General features: G+C 41.6%; 1 protein-coding gene across 5 annotated transcripts in view; it reads right to left on the minus strand.

The window, feature by feature from the left end:
- Positions 1–14: 14 nt before the first annotated feature.
- Positions 15–21351, minus strand: part of sbno2b (strawberry notch homolog 2b) — a 57675-nt gene continuing 36338 nt past the window's right edge. For 2 of the 5 annotated variants that reach the window (XM_069679423.1, XM_069679426.1), the window contains 28 exons: positions 17935–18105; positions 16462–16548; positions 15604–15709; positions 15310–15470; positions 15055–15188; positions 14804–14894; positions 14519–14662; positions 14301–14418; positions 14102–14207; positions 13847–14000; positions 13565–13741; positions 13051–13148; positions 12267–12349; positions 11822–12004; positions 11479–11600; positions 11201–11332; positions 10827–10962; positions 10147–10259; positions 8429–8500; positions 8165–8273; positions 8002–8073; positions 7752–7895; positions 7332–7426; positions 6355–6447; positions 6084–6215; positions 5496–5572; positions 4989–5179; positions 15–4444 (listed from right to left, as the gene is read on the minus strand). In XM_069679423.1, coding sequence (XP_069535524.1) covers positions 3207–4444; positions 4989–5179; positions 5496–5572; positions 6084–6215; positions 6355–6447; positions 7332–7426; positions 7752–7895; positions 8002–8073; positions 8165–8273; positions 8429–8500; positions 10147–10259; positions 10827–10962; positions 11201–11332; positions 11479–11600; positions 11822–12004; positions 12267–12349; positions 13051–13148; positions 13565–13741; positions 13847–14000; positions 14102–14207; positions 14301–14418; positions 14519–14662; positions 14804–14894; positions 15055–15188; positions 15310–15470; positions 15604–15709; positions 16462–16548; positions 17935–18105 — 4539 coding nt within the window. In that variant the 3' untranslated portion in view covers positions 15–3206. The remainder of the gene's footprint in view (positions 4445–4988; positions 5180–5495; positions 5573–6083; positions 6216–6354; positions 6448–7331; positions 7427–7751; positions 7896–8001; positions 8074–8164; positions 8274–8428; positions 8501–10146; positions 10260–10826; positions 10963–11200; positions 11333–11478; positions 11601–11821; positions 12005–12266; positions 12350–13050; positions 13149–13564; positions 13742–13846; positions 14001–14101; positions 14208–14300; positions 14419–14518; positions 14663–14803; positions 14895–15054; positions 15189–15309; positions 15471–15603; positions 15710–16461; positions 16549–17934; positions 18106–21351) is intronic. The other 3 variants (XM_069679424.1, XM_069679427.1, XM_069679425.1) reach the window with 3 other exon arrangements.

Consider the following 21351-nt stretch of genomic DNA (forward strand, 5'->3'; position numbering starts at 1 on the left):
AATCCAGATGAACAAAAGACTCATTTTCAGCAATCTTCAAGTTTTTATTTGTTTACAAAGTTAAGATTGCATTTTTATATAGTCCTTCCTTAAATGAGTAGAAAACCTTTTTAAAGAATTAGTCGAAAGGCACAAATTTTACAATATATACATTTGGATCTAAATTATAAATATATAGAAAACAAAAGCACAACCCAGAATAAAAGTGCTGAACACAGTTTCTTTTTTTTTTCTTTTTTTTACAGAAAAAATAGGCTTTGTTTAAAAATACATACAATCAGTAGCATGTTTTTGTTTCATTTTTTGTTAACAATAAATTATTTGAGAGTGATAACATTGATAACATAGAATATGCAAACGGTGGAGAAACAAGAGAAATGGTTACAGTTTACACAGAACTATCCATCAAAGATCAGAAACACAACAAACTTGCAATGCTCAATCATAACCAACACGAGAACAGTAACTTGATTATGCCATTCTTAGTGCAAAATGATAATAAAATGATGAAAGGCCTAACTTACTACACTAATAAAGTATGCTTTCAAAAAAAGCTTTTTCTTCCTAAAGATACGGTCCATACCCCTCAGATGCATAAAGCCTTTTTATGAGATTATAAAACACAAAATCAAAGGCAAATCTTTGCAGACTGTCGGAATGTGCCTGATGTGGAATATTAAAGCATAATTAACGAGGGTACGAGGAAAAAATGAAGAAATGCAAATACAAAAGAAGCAATTACAAGAATCTGAGATACTGTCAGAAGTCAGTCTGAATCTAACTAACTATCTGTTACACTGAGGAAGGGGGGAAGGCTTGGACAGATCAATTGCACATTTCAGTATAACCCAGGTGCAAATCGACTAAAAAAATCTGTCAGCTTTAACATGAATTAAATGTCACACAACTGCAACACAAATGAAAATTACTGTCCACAGAAAAAGAACAGCCTTTGATCTTTGCCCTAAGAAGGCATAAACATTTATAATCACTGACATTTTCACAAGGACGAACGACAAACCCATCACATTAAGTCTAAAACATAAATACAGCAAGAGTCACAGCACAGTTAAGAAAAAATAGCACATGTATTGGTTAGTTTCACCACTGTTATAAGGGGAAATTATATATTTCTGCTAACGCCCCGCTATTACACCTCTTGTATGTTTCTTCCTGAGATTGATAAAAGTTCTGATATCTTAGAGCCCGTAACTTTAGGGGTGTCTGTGGAACACTTTGGTATCTCTCTGCGAACTGAAGTTGGAGAAACAATTCTACTTGAGAAAACGCTAAACTGAAGTGAGCAGAAAGAAATCCAGACACTGTACAGCAGTACAGAACAGTGCAATCTTATTTGGTGGCAGGTTATAATAGAATTTGTTTTATAGTAATCTTGAAAACTAGAAACTTCCCTGACCAAACATTTCGTTAACTATTCTAATAAGCAGGATAACATATCTTAAATCTAAATATCCCTTAAATATAAATAACAATAATCTTTATAATAACAATGACTAAAACATCAAGAATGCATTGTGTTCATCCTGTGAAACTTACTTTACAAATGTATGTTTGAAGAATCTGTTTAACTAAAGGACTATGAAGCACAACAGAAACAAGAAGGTTCATACCATGCGAAGGTAAGCACAAAGCTCTGCCTGTTGAGCGTAAACAGTACTTATGCATTTAAGTATCATAACAAATGTAGAATATGGTTTTTATTGCTTTTTAATCACTTGAACGTATCCCGGCATTTTGTCATGAACCAACACCAGTGCATACTTTTCACACAAAGATGGCCAGATCTCACAGGTTTTTAAATATGAACTATCATACACAGTGAACATTACAGGTCGACACGTTTCAAAGGTTTTAAAGTCTTGATGTCTGAAATGGGGACACGTTAAATGACTCAGACTGCTACGACCGAAGTGAAACATCAGGATCTTCTTTTTAGACTTCAAAACAATAAAAACTTGAAATTCTTTGTCTCCACTGTGATCAAAGACTTGAAACAAATTTTTATATCTATGTTGGTCGAAATCACACAAAAAGGACAACAACGCACTTGAGACTTTCCTGAGAAATTCAAAATCAAATCAAACCAGGAGTCACATCAATAAATGTTATTGTCAGCTTTATAAAAAAATGGGTGATAAAATTTTTGGACACAATTTTTTTTTTATCCATGCTGATCAATAATCCGTGTCATACTGACCCTGTATCAACAGGAAGGAAGGACACAAAAAATGTGCTGCTTTTGTTTTGAAAGCAGCAACCCAGACAGTCATACAAGCACACAGGCTGAATGGAGGCCTCTTCCTGAAACACACCACCAGCACAGTGTAACAACAGAGACAGACTGACTGAGGGGGCTAAAAGTTAAATACAAATATACCATATTTAAATTAAAACCAATGCTCAAGAGTACAAATCTATACATTAGGCTACATGGATTCTTAAAGACTGCATTTATAGATTTCTCCAAAGGCACTGTTTGGAACAGCAGACTTCTCCTCCTCTCCCTTTTTCCTCACACTAGTGTTCATACAAGCAGGGAGAGAAACAACAGGGAGCATGAAGAAGAGAGAATGGAAACTGAGGCATTTCATGGCTAATCAGCTAAAAGATATCATCTGCTTTTTCTCTTTTTTCCAGTTCAACACTATCACTCTCAAACCAAGCCTTGCATACAGCCTTGTTTTAGTCAAGACAAACGGCCATGAAGCGAAGTAACAGTAAAGCAAAGTCTACAGATGTGGTTAAAACTGGTGAAAGGCATTTAGAGCTTCCAGCAACTTCACCAATCATACCTCGTAAAATCAGCAGCGGGAGGTTTTATTAAAGATTTCCACACCTCGACGAATGAGCTTTTGTTTTGACAGCTCGAATGTTCGATAAAATCACATGTTCTCTAAACTTATTTTGAAACAGCTGCCTTTCACTGTGGAGGACACACTTTGGTGCAGAAATCTGATATTGATCAAGTCAGCTATCACTTTGACAGCCTCAAGCAGGTGAAAGCTACAGGTGGACAGAGAGAGGGGTGAGCCGAGCGCAGGATAGGCAGTGACGTGACTATAGGCCCTGAGGGGAGAGGGAGTAGGTCCGAGGGTGCGATCGTAGACAGCAGCAAACAAGACACAATCTGCTTTAAAAGACAAATCTAAATATCCTAAATAGTCCAGATGAGCTGTTGCTGTGGCTCAGTCTTGTGGCCGGTACTGGATGACAGACTTGCGGTCCGGTCCGTGTAGCATGCTGTTCAGAGCCTCGCGAACGTCAAGGGCAGCTGAACTGCAGTGGCCGTTGGGTATAGCGTCTGACTGGGGGAGAAGATAAGGGGAGGAGAAGTGAGAGGAGGAGTTGGAAAACAGAGAGGAGGACGAGGACGGGCTGGAGAAGAGAGAAGAGGAGGGCGATGTTGGGAGGAGGGCGGATGTGGGCAGGAGGCTGGCAGAGGTGTGAGAAACCAGGTTGTTTGACACAGAAGTGGAGGAAGTGGAGGAAGAGCAGGAGGAGGTAGAGGATGAGGGGCTGGCTTTCTGTGTGGGTATCTGGGGAGAGAGGGGCAAGTCAAGGAAATCTAACAAGTCATGGTGGTTATTGGACAGCATGTTGTGGTTCTGCTGCTGTGTTGCCTGTAGATGTTGCTGCTGCTGAGGCTGCTGCTGCTGTTGGAGCAAAAGAGGCGTCTGTATTTGCGCAGCGTGCTGGGCATTCGGTGCAGTCTGAGAGATCAGAGACTCCAGATTAAAGTCATCTGCGAATCCAGCAGTGTGCGAGTGTCCCGTCAGACTGTCCAGATTCCGTGCGCCCTCCGTTGTGTCAGGGGAGGGGGAAGGCGAGCTCACAGTCAGGTCCAAGATCTCATCCAGGGGATTCTTGGAAGACACGTTAGGAGGCAGTGTGGTCTGATGGAGTGAAAGAGATGGGCTCTTCAGCTGTGAAAAAGAGGGTAAAAAGGGCTGGGGGTAAAACTGTGAGCTGAGACTGGCCATGTTGGGCAAAGAGCCCTGGTTGGTGGTGGAATTTTTGGGCCAGCTGTTATGGGTCCTTTGCTGGGTTTGGCTTGGGTTTCTCTGTAAGGACAACATGGCTAAATTCTGGGAGGGCTGCTGTAAAGAGGACTGGACCTGGGCTTGTAATCTCTGCAGCTGCTGCTGAGAGATGCTCCCAGTTTGTGTCCTTTGTAGAGTGTTTTGGTTCAGTTTCTGTTTGAGGGCGAGAGACTGAGCGAGGGACTGGTTGAGCATGGGTGTCTGGTTGAATAGATTTGCAAGGAGGTGTTTGTTCTCCTGTTCTATTTTGCGCTTGCGCTCCTCTGCCAGTCGCTGCTCCACAGCCTGCTGCTCCCTCTCCTTTCGTCTCTTCTTCACCTCCTCGTCCATGAGCAACAGCTCCTCACGGACACGGGCCACACAGTTCTCTGGGATCTTGATACCTGGGAGAGATAAGGAGAACAGACATGACACAGTTAGCAGGCAGGTTAATATTCTGGCTTTTAAGAAACACTTTTAACAGCAAACAAGAGAATATAACGTTAGATATTTACAGTGTATTTTCCTTTAAACTATAAAAAATCTGTGTGTAAAGCACAGAGTATTTTAGACCAGACACTGAATCTCTAGCCAGCATCCTCACACTGGTTTTCATTGAGGTGAGGCAGAGTCGCTAAATGTTCTGGGTATCTGGTATTAAAATTACACGAGTGTCAATGTATTACTAACACAAAAAAGCAGTGAGCCACAATTTCAATTCCTAAATCTGTCAAAAAATTGTAAGCACTCACAGTATCACATTTTACCACCAAAACAACTGACAGACATCTGGCTACAGACATCTTTAAAGTGACATTTTAAAACCCTGTCCTAGACGTGTCTTTTGACAACGTTAAGGGATTATTCCTCGCAGTGTGACGTGTGAGAGACATTCAAAGAAAGAGAAAAAAGTGCACCGTGCCACTTGCGCCACAGGGCTGTACTCACCGACTTGCTTGTTATGCTGCTTTGTTTTAAGGCGGACAATCTGCAAGATGCTGGAGCTGGTGATGTCAGACACAACATCAGATACGCGCTTCCACACACGCAACAGAGCACCACACAACATGTGGTACTGTCGGAGGCGCATGCCCTGCAGACACTCGTGGCCTTCCTCGATTTTCTTACACTTCCCATTCCTAGAGAAAAGACAGACAAGCAAAAAGTCAAATATTAAATGCATGAACAAAAGAGTGTGCATGTTTCTTTCAAATGCCTCTTTAGGAAAACTGCAAGGCTGCTCAGAGACTTCTCAATGCAAGCATTTTACACACTTTACTGGTCATTTGCTGACAAAGGCACATGTGAGACTTTATTATTACTTCATGACTAAGTCTCAGGTGATCTGCAAATCCTTGGGAATGGCATCTGACCTTAAAACCACCCTAATAAGTACCAACCTGACTGGATGCATTTAGCCATTAATCCTGAGAGACATTGTAGATTCGTGCTTACCAGTTGGCATGGCTGCACTTCTTGAAGGAGAATGTGAACTGGTTCTCCCAGCTGTCCCTGGCTTCCTCTGGAGACACCTGAAACATGACATGTACGACACTAAAATCAGCAATCAACTCATTATTTCCAATGTTTTAAAAGCACAACTTTATCAACACAGAAACTTTAGTAGCTACCTAGTTGTCTTGCTCCATATATAATCTTTTATTGTGTCAAGCAGAAGATGTTATGCAGTGATTGTTTCAGGTTAAACTACAATAAACACCAAAAATATAAAGGAACTTTATTATCCCCACGGACAAACGCTATCCTTGTTCAGTACTCTTCAACAACCACAAGGGGGCATCACACGCCCATGTATAATTTGGAGCAGCAAGTGCAGATCAGAAGTGTCAGTCCTCAAAATGTTTACCTTTTCCATCAAACTACCCCATGATAAAAAACATGCTTCAATTATACTTGACTTTTTTTTTCATCTTGAAAAAACAACTATACACTTTCTGTACTTATTGTAGCAGTGGTGTAGTAATTATTCAGTATATAGATACTGACATATGTAAAAAATGATAAGTCTAACTGATCCATTACCTTGCGGTAGCGTTGCTGCAGGTTGTCCAGGCTCTCAGGATGGGTCTGCTTGCCAATGTTGGGCTTGTAGACTATGAGATTCTTGCCTCGTCCTTGCTCAGCCAGCAGCACACACGGGTGATTACCTCGAAGCTGCGGAGAGGCAACAAAGAAAGAGAATTATTTGCACTGTCCATCTGATCGATATGCTGCTTTAAGGTATATATTACCTAATGAATCCAACTCATACATTATCTCATAAAGCACTACTCAAGTTATAACATTGACTCACCTTCAGGGACAGGTAGAATCCTTCGTCAGGACCACTGAGATGCAGTGACCTGTTGTAGGCCTCATCCCAGGGCATACCTCTGTCCACACTGATCTACAGGGACAAAGAGGATCAGAGAGTAAAGATTATTCTTTAATATAGTCATATATTTTAAACATCTCTGTCACGGTGATACTGATGTAGTGAATGAAACTCATCATCTACCACAGTCATGCATGCAGCTCTCTCTACAAACTTGCAGAACTGGTCCTAGCCAACTTTGAAATGTCAAATGTAGGTTAGCCTGCAGCCGACAGCTAAAAGCAGAAGATACCAGTAATTATCCTGTCCCTGCCTCCCACTAGTGTCTGCGGAGGCTTCTCAGCCCCGAGCTGAGCCTGTATGATCACAGTCTCACCTCTGGCAAAGTAACATCAATCAAAAACGAGTAGAGAGGTAGCTGCTTGAGTCACCTCGGGGATTGCAGGTTGTGTCAAACTAATTTCTCTGTTGTAGCAGGTCTCTTTGTATGCAAAACCGTGCACAAGCCAAACCTTGTCATAAAATCCTTTATGAATTCATAGTCAATGGTATTTGCTGCCTAATCTGTGAAGACTGCTGAACTGTTCTGTTGGGAGCCCCAAATCCCTGCTGGATTAAACTCAAAAACAAAGCAAAAGATATTTTTGGAATCTTGTACATTAATAGAATCAGTTTTGGTTTGTAATGCTTTAAAGATTTCTTGGCAGGCACAACAATTCAGTGTTTATTCTTTCATAAGATACAGAAGGTCACATGCTCAGATGACGTGCAATGTTTCAAAATCAGCCTTGGCCTTTCACCTACACACTGACCCACATAGACACCACAATACTGCTGATCTGTTACTGGTGTTTGCCACACATTTCATATTTTGGCTTCTTATAGCCTGTTAAGGCAAGGCATGATACATCAAGTGTATTTTTCACACAGCCAAGATGATGTTATTCAGTGCCTACCTTATACAGAACCACCTGTCCATCCTGAGGGTTTCCAACTGTCATGAACGTTTCCTGCTTCTCCTCATAGATCTCGTCGTTACCCGGGGCCAGGTCTGTCAGAGACACAAAAGAACAAGTTGTTAAAATAATGACTTGTGCTAGAAGACTAGGAACTATTTTGTTAAAGCCATCCAATTTAAGGTAGGCTGACAGACAAAAATGATAGGGACAGGAACTATTATGAGTGTTTTAGAAAATTAAATTTGATGTTATGTTAATAACTTGGATTGTTATAAAGCTGTCAACATATTTCATGGAGTAAAAGATGATTATAATCTTGTGTTTAACTTTTGGTGGTTCGGGCAACATTCTCTTTGTATTTTGTATCAACAAATGTGCCATGAATGCCATGTATTAAGTAACACTAGACCTCCATACCTAGAATTCCCATGTCGTATTTGCCCTCCTTCTTATCCTTCTCGATTAGGTAGTCAAAGTTGTCGGTGAAGTACTGGAAGAGATGGTTCTGCTTGTGGACCTCCAGGCCCAGGATGCGGTTTAAGAACTTGGTGATGCTACAGTCTGGGATAAAAACACAACACAGAGCAGTTAATACAGCTGTTACACAGCTATTCTTCCTTCTGTCTAATTGAATAACATATGCCTGTATGCCTCTTGGATACACTACCTTTCTCAGTATTGATCCCAAAACGAGACTCCTTACAAAAGATGCCCACATCCATCATTCCAAGTTTCATGTCTGAAATAAAGAAAAACATTGTTGTAAACTTTGTGCTGGAGAAGTTGTTTTTGCTTACAAATGTTGAGAGCCAACAAAAGCTCAAACAAACCTCTGAAGAACAAGGCTTCACCCCCGGGGTAGCCTTTGGGAGGGGGCACTTTGTTCTCTATGTGGCCAAGGATTGCTTTGGTGATCTTATCTAGAGCCTTGGTACCGTACTGAAAGAGAGGGGCATTATTACGTTTTAATAAAGGGCTCATTCAGCAACTAAGCAAAGCAAAAATTGACTGTCACAGGGGAGAAAAATAAAAAGATAGGAAGCACAATTATTATTATTAACAGAATCTTTTCAGCTTTTCTGAAATGTGCCTACCTTGTTCTCAAAGTTATACTTGCTCAGGTCTCTGGATTCTGTGGCTCGTCTGTCTCCATGTGTTAAAGCGCCCTGCAAAGTAAATGAACAGCAGTAGTATTGTTAGTTTATGTGGTATTAGGTCTACAGCCTTCAGATCACATCACACTAATGCAGACGGACACACTGGCATGGGGTAAAGTTATGTTTGCTGCTCATCATTATTATCATAAATTAGAATATCCAACCTGACTTTACTGCTCAGCCTCCGCACGAGAAGTTGAAGTGAATTTTTACAACTAATCACAAAACGATAATTACACAATATTTAAGGATTTAAGGAAAAACCTCGGGACTTCTAGAAACCTTTTTCATAAATTCTGCTTTTTAAATATTAGACATATAATTTGACTTGACTGTGGAGTGCATGCTTTTGCATTCATTTGTTATCATTTGGTGATATATCGAGAGCCTTTAAATTAACAGCACTTCTTGTGAATGATTACTGAGTTGAATCTCCACTGGAGGAAACGTGGGGAGTAGAGAGTGGTGAGGAAATCAGTGTGTTGAGGACTGTTGCCTCTGTGCATGGGGTGCCCGCTCAACCAACCAAGCCAAACCAGCGCCCCGGATCCGGCCAACTTTGTGGTTTACTAGTGAAGTGTATGTTTTTAATCAAAGTCAAATAACCAGGGATTAAACCTGTGGCAATACCTCATATGAAAGGTCAAACTTTTTGGATGAAGTTTGTTTACTCTGCACTGTAGAGCTGCATGTCAAAACTTAATAAAGAAACAATATTAAAACACACTCTTTATAATTTAAACCTGTGTTTGAGTGTTTTCCAGACTTTTAATATCTGTAATAAACCAAACGCAAATTTGGAGTCGACAAGTAGACAGCACGCTACTCTTGGAGGCAGCTGCTTGGTCTGCCCACACAGAAAAAAGCCTTGTGATATAAAGACAAAGGGATGTCTTAGCCAAATATGACTTCACTGCTGATCTGGAGTCAGCCAAACGCAAAGGTATTCAGCTGCCTCACTGTGTTTTGTGTTGTATTTGGTTCAAGCAGGCAGACAGATGAGATGTGACCTATTCTCGTTGCAGATTTACCGAAAACAGCTGGCAAACACAGGAAGGACTTCCTGGAACCCCAATCCCATTGCACACTCCTTGCCCTTTTCCCAAAAGAACTGTCATGCTGTGTCACTATGGAAATAAATGACTGCTAGAAGTGAACTGCATTGATAATTATGGAAAATAAACCTAGACTCATAAATTATCCAGACAAGCTACTTCTCTTTTTCTGCTTATGCAGTTTTCCGTCACTGAGCTGGAGAAGGGAAAGACCCAGAATCCCTTGAGGTTTGTGGAGACAAGTTGATGTAACTTTAAGCATAATAAAAAGCTTCTAGTCGGGGGAATACCCCGGGAAACAGGAAGGACAGAAGGTGAGGGCAGGGTGAGGATGTAAATGGCAGCGTCGATGGCAAGCCTAAGCACACGGATCAATAAACAATAACTACAGATCCTCTGTGTTTACGCGGGAATGTTTCTTCTCACACTCCATAAAAGAACAAGATGAAACAGATTTTTCCCCAGTGAGATATTTCACTCAGTTTATGGGAAAAAGAGAAAATTCAAGGGAAAAAATTGCAAAAAATAAAAGACCAATACAACACCCCCACACACCCCCCCCCACACACACACACACATAAGTAGGGGTTTGATATTTACCAGGCTCTCTAGTCTTTTAGCCACAATGGAGGCAAAACGTCTTTCCCCAGCCAACTCTGAGATGAGGAAGATGTACTCTGGGGCCGTCACCTGATTGGACCGATGGGTGCGACCTGGAAAGACAAGGAGAAGATGAAAATACAGAATTCATTGAACTAAATTTGTCAGAAATGAGAGGGAAACAGCCTCATTGTACTTTGTTAAATACTTTATTACTTTCTTTAAAGGTGACATCCATCATTTAAAATACTGAGTCTACTCTCTTACAATAGAAATATAATTTCTGAACAAATATCTAGCCAGATGAAGAACATGAAAGGAAAAGGAGCAGACTGTGAAGAATAACTGAAAACGACCACAACCACATATTAGCAGCACAGCTTCAGTGAGACAAGGCAGCATTTGTCCTTACTTGGTTATTCTTGGCCTAAACATGAATGAGAGATAAAACTCCATGAAGTGCCCCTCTCCTGACCTCTGAGGCTCTACTCCTTACTCCTTTCTCTTTCAACATTCCTGTTACCTATTGACCTCAAGTTGCTGCCAGATACAGGAACAAAAGTAGAAAGCCGCACATCCTAGAGAGCTGACGTATTCGTGACAGTTTAGGGTATGTTCTCAAGCTTTTACTTCCCTTTACCTACGAAAGGCTCATTGTCAGAGAACATTTCCTGGCTTACCAAATTGCTGAATGGCTCTGTCTGCACTCCAAGGCAATTCCAAGGTCATGTGGACCCTGCGCCTCTGGTTTTTCACTCGCTTGTCCGCCTGCAGGGAAATCCCAGAACTGGCTGCCTCTGAGATGATGGCCACAAACTAGATCAAAGAGGTTTGGAATAAAAGTGAAGATCTCAATAAAAAAAGGTTTATAAAGCAGTTATTTCTGTAACGACCCGATCAGACAGAACGCATCTGCCGCCCCGAGCTGCTAAAACGCACTCTGTCTGATCGGGTGTTTACTTCCACAAAAAAGGCAGTGCAGTGCTCTGTCTGATCGGGCCCTGAGATAGACATTGTGTGTTATTCAATTATCTATTTGATAAGCGAAACTGACCTTTTCTGCACTCATGAAGCGATCTTTCTCCTTGATGTTAATGTGGTCGATGGTTAGACCCTGCTCAGCCCGTGACTCATATCGAACACTGCCATCAGGACGGCGCACCACACGACCCTTACGACCAGTCATCTGCAAAAAAATAATACACGTCATGAAAGAAATTCTTCTTAAGAAATAACAAACATCTTTTTCGAGTGTGCCTGATAAGAACATCCCACCGCACCATTAGACATCTGAGGCTGGACAGTTTCTAGCTTAGTGTCTAAGGCTCGTACCTCTGAGACTTTATCTGGTCCTCCAAACTTATCGATGAGCTCGTCCAAGGTATTGAGAGGTAGTTCTTTTCCCAGCACAGATATTTTGTTGAGAAGACCCTGCTTCATCTCCTCTATCCTGGCTGTGAATATGAAGCAGAGGAGATATTAGACCATAAAATAACAGGGCATTGCAGCCTACTGTGTCAGATTCTGAGTGGAAGGAAGTTTTGTTGTCTAGACATGCATCTGTTTGATTGACAGTGGACATATCTGCTAAGTCTAAAATACCTTCCATTATTTAATCTCCCCACAGATCAATCTACCCGATAACACAAACAGGAAAAAGGAGGCCTCTCCGTACCTGTCTGACAGCTAGTGTGGTTCACAAAGATGACATCATCATTATCTAGCAGGGAGTCAGGTGAGGAGTTGGAGTCCGTGTCCATGCCGTCAGAGTCACTGCTGCTGTCATCGCTGATGTTGATCACGCCACCGCTGTCTATGGTGTGCTTGGGTACCTTAGGCTGGCGACCTCTTGGCTTCCCTGATTGTGAGCCACAACATGAATTAGCTTTACACAGAAGAAGTACAGCTCAAGATCACTTGTGTTTCACTATGAATCAGGGGAGTCAGACAGTTACAAGCAACCAAATTAAACACAAATAACACATAATAACACTCCCTTTACTGTTAAATGTGACTGCAGGGTATATGCCTAACACGTCAGCTGGGCACTGGGAACAGTTCTAATGCTATTAAGAAGAGATATGCTCATATGTTGCAACAACCATATCCTTTTTACTTACGTTTCCTCTTATTTCCCGGTGCCTTCTCTCTCCTCTGTTTCTCTGACGGGAAATGTTTTGTTACCAGCGATTGAAAAACTCCCCTAAAGAAAGGATAAAGAGGAGAAACAGAAAAAACTTTTATTCTGACAGCAAACTATGAAGACAACACAGAGCAGTTGTGGCTGTTTGACACTCCATACATTCCTGATTTGGCCTCATTACAGCCGTCAGGTGCTGACAGGCAGATGAACATGTGTGTAAGCTACTACACTCAGACATTCAGGCATGTCTGCTGTGAGGCTCTGAGGATCACACGAGTTCAGAGCACTCAGCACCTGTACCCTCCCTGTCTTGTTTTTCTTAGATAAGCCCTTTGTTAATTAAATAGCTGCTAAGAAGTTAATGGATTGTTTGGTTTAATTGAGGATACATGTTGTCGACTTAATCTGTATGCCCTGAATACTTGTCATTTCAAAGAACGTATGTATAATACATATAATAGTGAGGACAATGTGTCCTCAAGATTGGCAAATCATTCATCAGTATTTGCAGCTACAGAATGAAATGGAAAACCACAGAATAATGGCCTCCAGAGAATGTCAAATAGCTCTTCCAAACAGGTATCAAATATGTATCAAGAGGGACAATGCTTTCCTGCAGAACCTTGTTGCTGCACATGCATAAGCTGGTCAGACAGTGTTATAACCAAGTGAAGGCATTTTGTCATATCGGTAAACATTATTTGGAATAATAAAAAATATTTTCAAATAAACATATTGTAAAGCAATTTTTTTTCACTTACTCTGCTGCAGAAACAAATCTGTCGAGGTGCCCGTCATTCTCATCCAGGACCTCTCTGGTGCGAGACTCTCCTGTAGACTGTAGCCCAATCACGATGCACTGTGGTGGAGAGAATCAAACACAAAGCGACAACCGATTAGGTCAACTGTGTAACCGGAAGTTATTTATCTCATGGACCCATTTGTGGTACAATAATGGCCCATATTATAACATCTATGTAGCATGTTGTGGCAAATCAAACACACTAAACTAAACCCGCATACATGAGCCCAGAAAAAACACTTTTGATGTTTAGACGTCTTAAGCTGCAATACAGAAAAGCAGTCTGCATCATTGAGCTTTAAAACAATATTAAAGACTAAAAAAAGGGTATTCTGTCCACACAGTTCTTACACACTTCACCAGCTTAGTCAACATCTATAGAATTTCAGTTCCTGATTTTCCTCTGGGTCATTTATAGTCTTCTAGATGACACATTATTCCACACACAGTGTTTAATAGTGTGTTATGCTGACCTTTCCGGCCTCCAGCTCTTTCTTGGCCAGCTCCACCAGGCAGCGGACCTTGGCAGCGATGCAGAGGTATTTGAAGAAGCGCTGGTGAGACGACCAGAACTGCCCCCACAGAGACTTCCTGCTGACCAGACCCAGCTCATCAGCCGCTCGCATGAACACCTGCAATGCCTCCGCCCACTGAACACACATTTGCAGATGTGATTAGCCACTTTTTTAAAACAATCTCACACACAGCACACACCCGACTGCTTAATTATCTTTTGTAAGATGCATGACTCTTACCAGTTTGGCAGCTTTGTTATAGACCAGTTTGAAGTCACTGTCAAGTCCGATCTCTTCAATGCGGAAAGATACCCCTGAGAAGCTCAGCTGCCTGGCAATGTACATCCCGCTCACTTTCATATCCATGGCAACAATCTCCATAGCACCGACACCTCTGTATATAAACAGCGTATAAATTATTCGACATAATTCAATCATGGTCCAACCAGACATTACCATAAACAGATTCATTCTGCAGAATGTCGTGTTACGAACCTTTTCTCGATGGCGTGCAGGAAGTCCTCAAAGGTTTTGAAGGGCGTGCCCTCACCCCAGATTCCCAGGCGGCTCATATAGATCATGTTCTTTGGCTCAGAGGCACCTGGGGCAGAGATGACATGAATAAATATTTTAAAGTCCTGGTTGTATAGCATTACATGTATGAGTGCGTGTGTGTATTAGTGTGTCAGCCTACCTGTGGCACTGGCGTACACCACTCTGGCCCGTGGCAGCTTGTTCTGCAGGTCGAGCACCGCCTTGCCCATCTTTGTAGAAGTAGCATTCTTGGCTTTGTGGCATTCATCGAAAATAATCTGTAATAAGGAAAGGTCAAGGGCAAACAACGCAGACACGGAATGCCAATTTTGTTTCAGAAAGTTGTTAGATGTGAGGTTGTTTAAATGAAAAGGATACAACTCCATCAAAGTCTGGCTTGCACCAATCGAGGATCTGTTTAATCCTCGTCCGGTGCTGCCCTCCTGCCTGGCTCTCTCCAATCAGTGCTGAGTAAGTTGCGAACAGGACTCCTTCTGAGGTAGCTGTGTCTCCATACTTAATCTACAATACGATTAAAAGAGGAAAGTGGTTTTCTTTAAGTATGTATGAACATTTACCGAGTCACCAAATAGAGCTTGTTTCATTTGCCTTCAGACACACATATGGCTAAAACAGTTTCACGCCGATTTCCCCTGAACTCACCTTGTTTAAGGCATGCACGGGAATATTCGGTGCATCTATGTCTTTGAGATCTCTCTCTGCATCGAATTTCAGGTCATTGGATATGCTGAACCTGAGGGCAGGAAGAGGAAAGACATTAATTCAGAAGGCTTCTGCACAAACAAGCCGGCACATGCCCAATACATCCTGGCATGCAACTGGATAGAAAACAAAACATATAAATTATTGAAACCAAATGATCGTATAATTGTACATTAGTAAATCTTTCTTACCATAGTGATTTCTTCCTTCCCTTAAGGTAGTTTTCCAGGATGATTCCTGCCACAGTGCGTCCCTTTCCGACCCCTGCCCCATCCCCGATGAGGAAGCCTGCCCTCTGGTTGTTCTGAAGGATAACCTCGTGTTGCTGAGGACGCACACAAACAGCATGAACAAAGGTGCTTGCATAATCAAACATTACTCATTCATAGAGCTCCAAAATAAACATGTGCTGAGTGTGCTGCGTGAATGTTAACCTGTGAGCGTACCTGGCAGGCGTAGATGATGGCCTCTAGCTGCAGAGCTGACAGCTGGCCACAGTTAATAGTTGACTCAGGGATAGACAGAGTGTATGTGATGTCTGGAGGTGGGACACTGGACAGCGTGTTTGTCTCCACCACTATGTCAGGATGAGAAATTCCTATAGTGGCTGAAGAGAGGAAAAACAGAACAGCAGTTTTAAATGTGGAACAAGTTAAAGAAAACTGCTTATCTCATGTTGAGAAGAAAAATGTAGATGCATTAATGGGTTCTGGATGTTGACATTCAGTCTAGTGACCTACATTTGGAAGGTCTGTACTCAGCATATGTGTCTACATGTCCCAGTTCTTCTGTCTCCTCCTCATCAGCATCCTCTTCCTCCTCTGGTGGCGGCTGGGTTCTTTGAACCTGGGAACAACAAAGAGACTTCATTATGGTATCCACAATTTTAGCAAGCACATTTTGTAGCATACTTATTGTTTCAGCTGGTTGTGGATAAGGTAGGAGTAAGCCAGAGGCAGGTAAGCAGTAGTTACAAGTAAGCACAGAAGAAGTAGAGCTCCTTATCATGAAATGTTAACCAAAGCAAGAGGAAAATGAGAAATGGAAATGAAAGGTGCATCAAACCAGCTGAAGCAGAATGAATGAGAGCTTTGAATACTCAGGCAATGCCAGATTAATGTAATCTGAGTAACTGGGAATGCAAATGCTCCCATTTTGAAAGACAGGCAAATATCAAACTGCCTCTGTTTTCACATTTACTATTGAAAAAGACAATGCAGTGCATGGAATGATGTGTGGTTTATGTAATATATCTGCAGACTTTCAAATACATGCAATATGAAGCAATGCTTTCATCATCCGTGGTAATACTGAATTGCTAAATATAAAGCACAAGCAATGCAGTTTCACTCTTAACACACTATACCTCCATGTATTGCATTGTCAAAATGTAGCCTTCAGTCTGAGATTAGTGGCGTGTTATGTTGCCATGTAAACAATCTAAGCTTCATCTTGTATTGAAACACACAGGGCAATAACAGCTGCATATGAGACATATAATATAATCTGTATTAGTGAGAACTGCCAAAGATTCATCTCATTTAGTCAGAGAACTTGTTTAAATTGAGGCATCAAGTTGGAGAAGTAGGTGTGGCTACCTGGAATCCTCCTAAAGGTGGGGTGCTGATAATAGCAGTTATATCATCCAAACTGGCCAAGCCATGAAACCTGCCGATGCCATTCTGCTGTCAACAAAACATCAAATGAAGAATACAAACAAAAATGAAAACAGTGTCAAACTGATAAGAAAAGAGAAACAAAAAAAACATGAGTAATCACTGTATGTGTTTGTTGTTTGTATATACGGGCATGGGAGCGTGTGGGCAGAATGACCAGCACTCTACAAAATGCAATTTGTCGTCTGGTGGTGAAAAGCCAGCAACAACAACAACAACAAAAGGCAGATAAAGCCGTGTGTGTCTGGGAAACATAATGGTTGAAATGAGGACAGAATGAATAGGAAAACATGAAAGGCTTTCAAGAGGCAGGAGAAATAAATGTACTCTGATTCATATCATAAAGATATCCTTGGACTCGCCTAATTCAAAGAGGACTCAACAGCACCACAAGCAGAGATAGAGGAGGAACACAATTTTAGAAGTTGCTCTTCTCAGATTACGGACTTGGAGACCATGATATAATATAGTTCAGTGAGTTTCTTTGAAGGGTCAGTGCAAGAAAAAGAAAGATGATTATTATTTACAGTCTTGATGCATCTTTGTAGTGTGAACTGATTTTGGAGATAGTATTTTATGTACTGACTAAAATACACAAAAGTTTAAGGTTAAAATCAACTTGTATCAGACATTCAGAACAAACCGAAGTTGATCAAATTGAAGACTGTTCATTTTCAATTGAGTATTTACATTGTGAAAATAATTAACGAGTGAAAAGGATATGTATTAAAGATAAATCTGTGCGTGCAAAATTAAAGCTCAAGACAATAAACTTTAAGATATTTCAGATTTCACAAGAGTGGAAGCTTGAGAGAATAGTGGACTTGGTCAGACTTGTACTGTAAGACAGTATAGTCTTTAAACTGCTGTGCAAGGTTGTAGGGTACAATGGTTGTTTTGAAGCACGCAGGTAGTTAGCTGCCATAGTTGCAAAGGCCAAATTGAATCGAGAGTAATACCTGCATAAAAATCAAGTTAAAATTGTAGTAAATGTCTATGTCTAAAATATTTGAGGATGCAAGCAAAAGACGATCGATACATTCAGTACTTAATCAACACGTACACAATAGAAGGTTGGCTATCAAATTTAATAATGCTAAAAAAAATTGTAGCAATAATGATATTGGCCATTTCTGTATTTTCCAGACAATCAGCACAAACACAGCTAAAGGTCCCATCTCAGTGTAATGTGGCAGTGAGCCAGAGCAACAGTAATTCTAACAGATCAAGAGGGACAATCTGACTTTTGCCGGCTGATGCCGGGTCTCTACCTCGCACTGTGCAGACATGTTTATTCTGACTGAATCAAGTTTGTATTACAAAATATTGGTAGGATCAGCTATTGGAGTGGCAGTTGGTATATCTGGTAATGACAGTCAGGAGCGCTTTACTGACCTCTAGCTGGCTCTGTGCTGGTGTGGCTGGTGTGCTGATGTCCCAGAGAGTGGGCACTGTGTCCAGGTTGTCTGTGCTGATGAAGGACTGGGTATCAGCATACTCCGACAGTGAGTCAGCCGGGGAGGAGAACAGGGAGTTTGTGGAGAGGTCATCAATGCAGGACAGGTCCTGAAGGCAGAGGAAGACAGGAGATGTTAAGTTTAAGCGCTGAAACAAGGCACAATATGGGGTGGAACATCAATCATATTCATTTCATTCAGCTTCAAAAGAGCTTAATACAAGAAAAACAACATGTAGATTATTAAATCCAAACAAATGTATGCTATCAAGATTCAGGAAAATACAGTACAATACAAATCCTAATTATGTATTCTATATCTGATACAGCAAACAGGGTGTGCAGCAGAGGAACAATATGTGTAATAAGGTATGGAATAAGTACATACGGGAGTAAATCACAGACAAAAAGGGCGGCACATTCATTCTGGATTTTAGCCAACGCTGCACTCTTTAGGGACGAACACAAGTAGCCTAAACAAAATGTAATCACACACAGATGTGTGAGAGAAAACGAGTAATATAAAAAGCAAGGGGCATTTATAATGAGAGTGGCTGTGTTTGTGTGTGCATGCGTATGTGTGTGTCATTTCAACCATGGCTGCCTTCCAGTCGCTCCTCTATTCATATCCTTTCCAAGCCATTAGCATGCCGTGCTCTTTAACTAGCCTCTCACAGACACCCCCGGCCCCCTGAGACTTATAAACATGGATGTGGGGTGATAGGGATTGAGTGATGGAAGCAGGGAGAAATCATGGTCGACAACTGGCTGAACAGAGGGGAAGCCGTTTTGGGATGCGTTTGTCTGTGTGCTCAATGTGTGTGTTTGTGTGCCTGTATATTTATACTCTTTGGACCATGTGTAGAAGTTCCCACACCCCCATGTTCCAACTACACCCTCTAGAGAAGCATGATGCAGCCTGGTATACTACCTGCTGATCCAAGTTGCAATTTAATTTCACTGTTCACCTCACTTTGAAAGAATAGCTCCACTTTTTTATTATTAAATAATTGAATTATATGAATTTATCACCAGTGGGATGCTATTTAAGCTTAGCACAAACAGTTGGCAGGCAATCGGCAGAGATTCCTGGAAGAGAAATAGTCCAGTGCGCTACCCCACGTGAAATGGCACATCGTTGTTTTTGTTGTACCTATAAGCATTAAACCAACGAAATAAAGACTATGTCTTAGTGAGCTTTAAATGTGCTGGTTTAGACATTTTGCTACCTTTGGACAGAGCCAGGCTAGCTGTTTTTCACTGCCCTGTCTTATCTGTAAGCTTACATACATGTGAGTTGTATCAGTCCTGGCAAAAGGGCAAATTTTTAAAGAAATAGGCTCTGGTTGTCTGTGGTGTGCACTGGTGTATTAAATAACATACGAGTAGTTAGCATGAGAGGAATGATTAATTGTGATTTTGACTCTACCCAAACAACATCCTGCTACTGATTAATGCTGAGAAGCCGTGCTGACCTCTGTCGTAACTGCCTGTTAGACATTACTCACAGTTCAGCTGAAAATGTTTCAAAGACGTGAGAAGACAAACGTAGAGCTCTTAGTGTTAACATGACTACATCATGTGGGAATGGGGCCCAGTGAGGGTAGTAAACAGCAGGCAGACACAGATACATGTGTATATTTTTGTCTTCTGACGTTAGAGAAACAAACCACTGACCAGAACGTGTGGATGTTTGTGTGCCGGAAAGGAGTGTTTTCATGAGGGTACAGCACTAAGCTTATCAAAGTTTGCCTACAGTTGTCTGATAAAGCCTCTCTCACTCTACCTTTCTCTTTCCTTTTCTCCCCATGTGTGTGTGTTTGTGTGTGTGCTTCCTAAAGGGCAAGATCAGGCATGAGCTCTGAAAGCAGCCTCTCCAAAGTTGGTGTGCCCTGCAGACAGCTGAGTGGAACAACTGGTTTTTTTCTAGGGCGACACAGACGTAGAGAAGACCCCTGTAAGAAATTTCTACCACTCCCTAACTCATCACCTGCCGCTTTCTACCACGTTTTGTTTCTGTTTTCTTTGTCTATCCTGTCAGCTGTGTGTCCTCCTATCACATTCTTTCTGTCTCACCCCTCTGTCCCCCTCCCTCCTTTTCTTGGCTCTTCTGGCTGTGGATAGACGAGTAAACAACAAGGCTCGGAACAGGGACATTGTGTCACCAGAGGCATCATTCCACAGAAGCATAATTGTGGAAAAAGACAGATGAGCACATCTCCGCACCTCTGTTTCACCATGTTAGTTGGCCGAGTTTGTTACAAACATTTTTGATTTGATTAAATAGAAATTAAAAATCTGATTAGAAACTATAGTTTAACGTGGGTCACTCAAAGCAGTGAGCTGTCACAATGGCTTTGCTTGAAAAATAGTTATCCTTAGAAAACCTTAATGACTTCATTAATCCATTGTGATGCAGCACGAATCAAGACAAGCCGAGTCAATTTTATTTATACGCAGAGAATCCTCACAGAGGTTCTCAGGGAACTCTCACAACACACTGGATTAACTGAAGCTCAAGCTAAAACTAGCCTTAAATCAATTTGTCCTGCAAATAAAGGATTTGTATTTAGACCTGCGGGTTAATGCTCCGTGTTGCGCTACAATGTGACTTATAGGTTTTCTGCATCGTGTAAGTCAATGTAACAGAACATACTGTTGTGACGCAGAGATGTCAGTAAGAAAGAAACTGCAGCAGGTTGGTCGGTGCTAACCAGGACGTGGCCGACCTCAGTACCATGCTAATGGAGTTTTTAAGCAAAGCGGAACAGAGGCAGCAGTGTTTGTCCCCCGGCAGGCCCGTACCCAGGCCTGGTTCATCCACTGTTCCTGAGACCGGTCCCTGCCAGGGAGAGATAAGGCTTGAATTCCAACTGCTCTGATGGCAATCTGAGCACAGCCGTAAAACTACTAATCCTGCCTCCCTCGTCTTCTTTCCCTTTCTCTGCTGCGCCATAAAAAATCTAAACGTGTTTCCGTTTCTCTTAGTTTTTCTTTCTATATCGCTTACAGCGAATCCAATGTGGTTAAATCTTTACAGTAATTTCTGGGAATTTTTAGAGAATGTGTATACAAAAGAACATGTGAAAGCCTGTTTGTTTGTCTGACTTTCATGTGTTCCTCTTCCACTTCAGTTTCCCCTCAGCAATAAAAATGCTTAAACCTACAGTATATCCCCCCAACCCTTAACACTCGCACAGCACAGATGAAACCACTGGCATCCCTCTGCACCATGTTAAAGTCTAGTGGTCAATCTAAACAACCTTGTACTCAAATGAAACTACTGTGAGAAGCTCTGTACATAACGCACACACACATGCACGTACTGTACATCCCATCATGTGTCCACAGAAGCG

Source organism: Semicossyphus pulcher, unplaced genomic scaffold, assembly GCF_022749685.1.
Source record: "Semicossyphus pulcher isolate SPU_LCO1_2020_fin unplaced genomic scaffold, fSemPul1.0.p SCAF_4, whole genome shotgun sequence".
Taxonomy (NCBI): domain Eukaryota; kingdom Metazoa; phylum Chordata; class Actinopteri; order Labriformes; family Labridae; genus Semicossyphus; species Semicossyphus pulcher.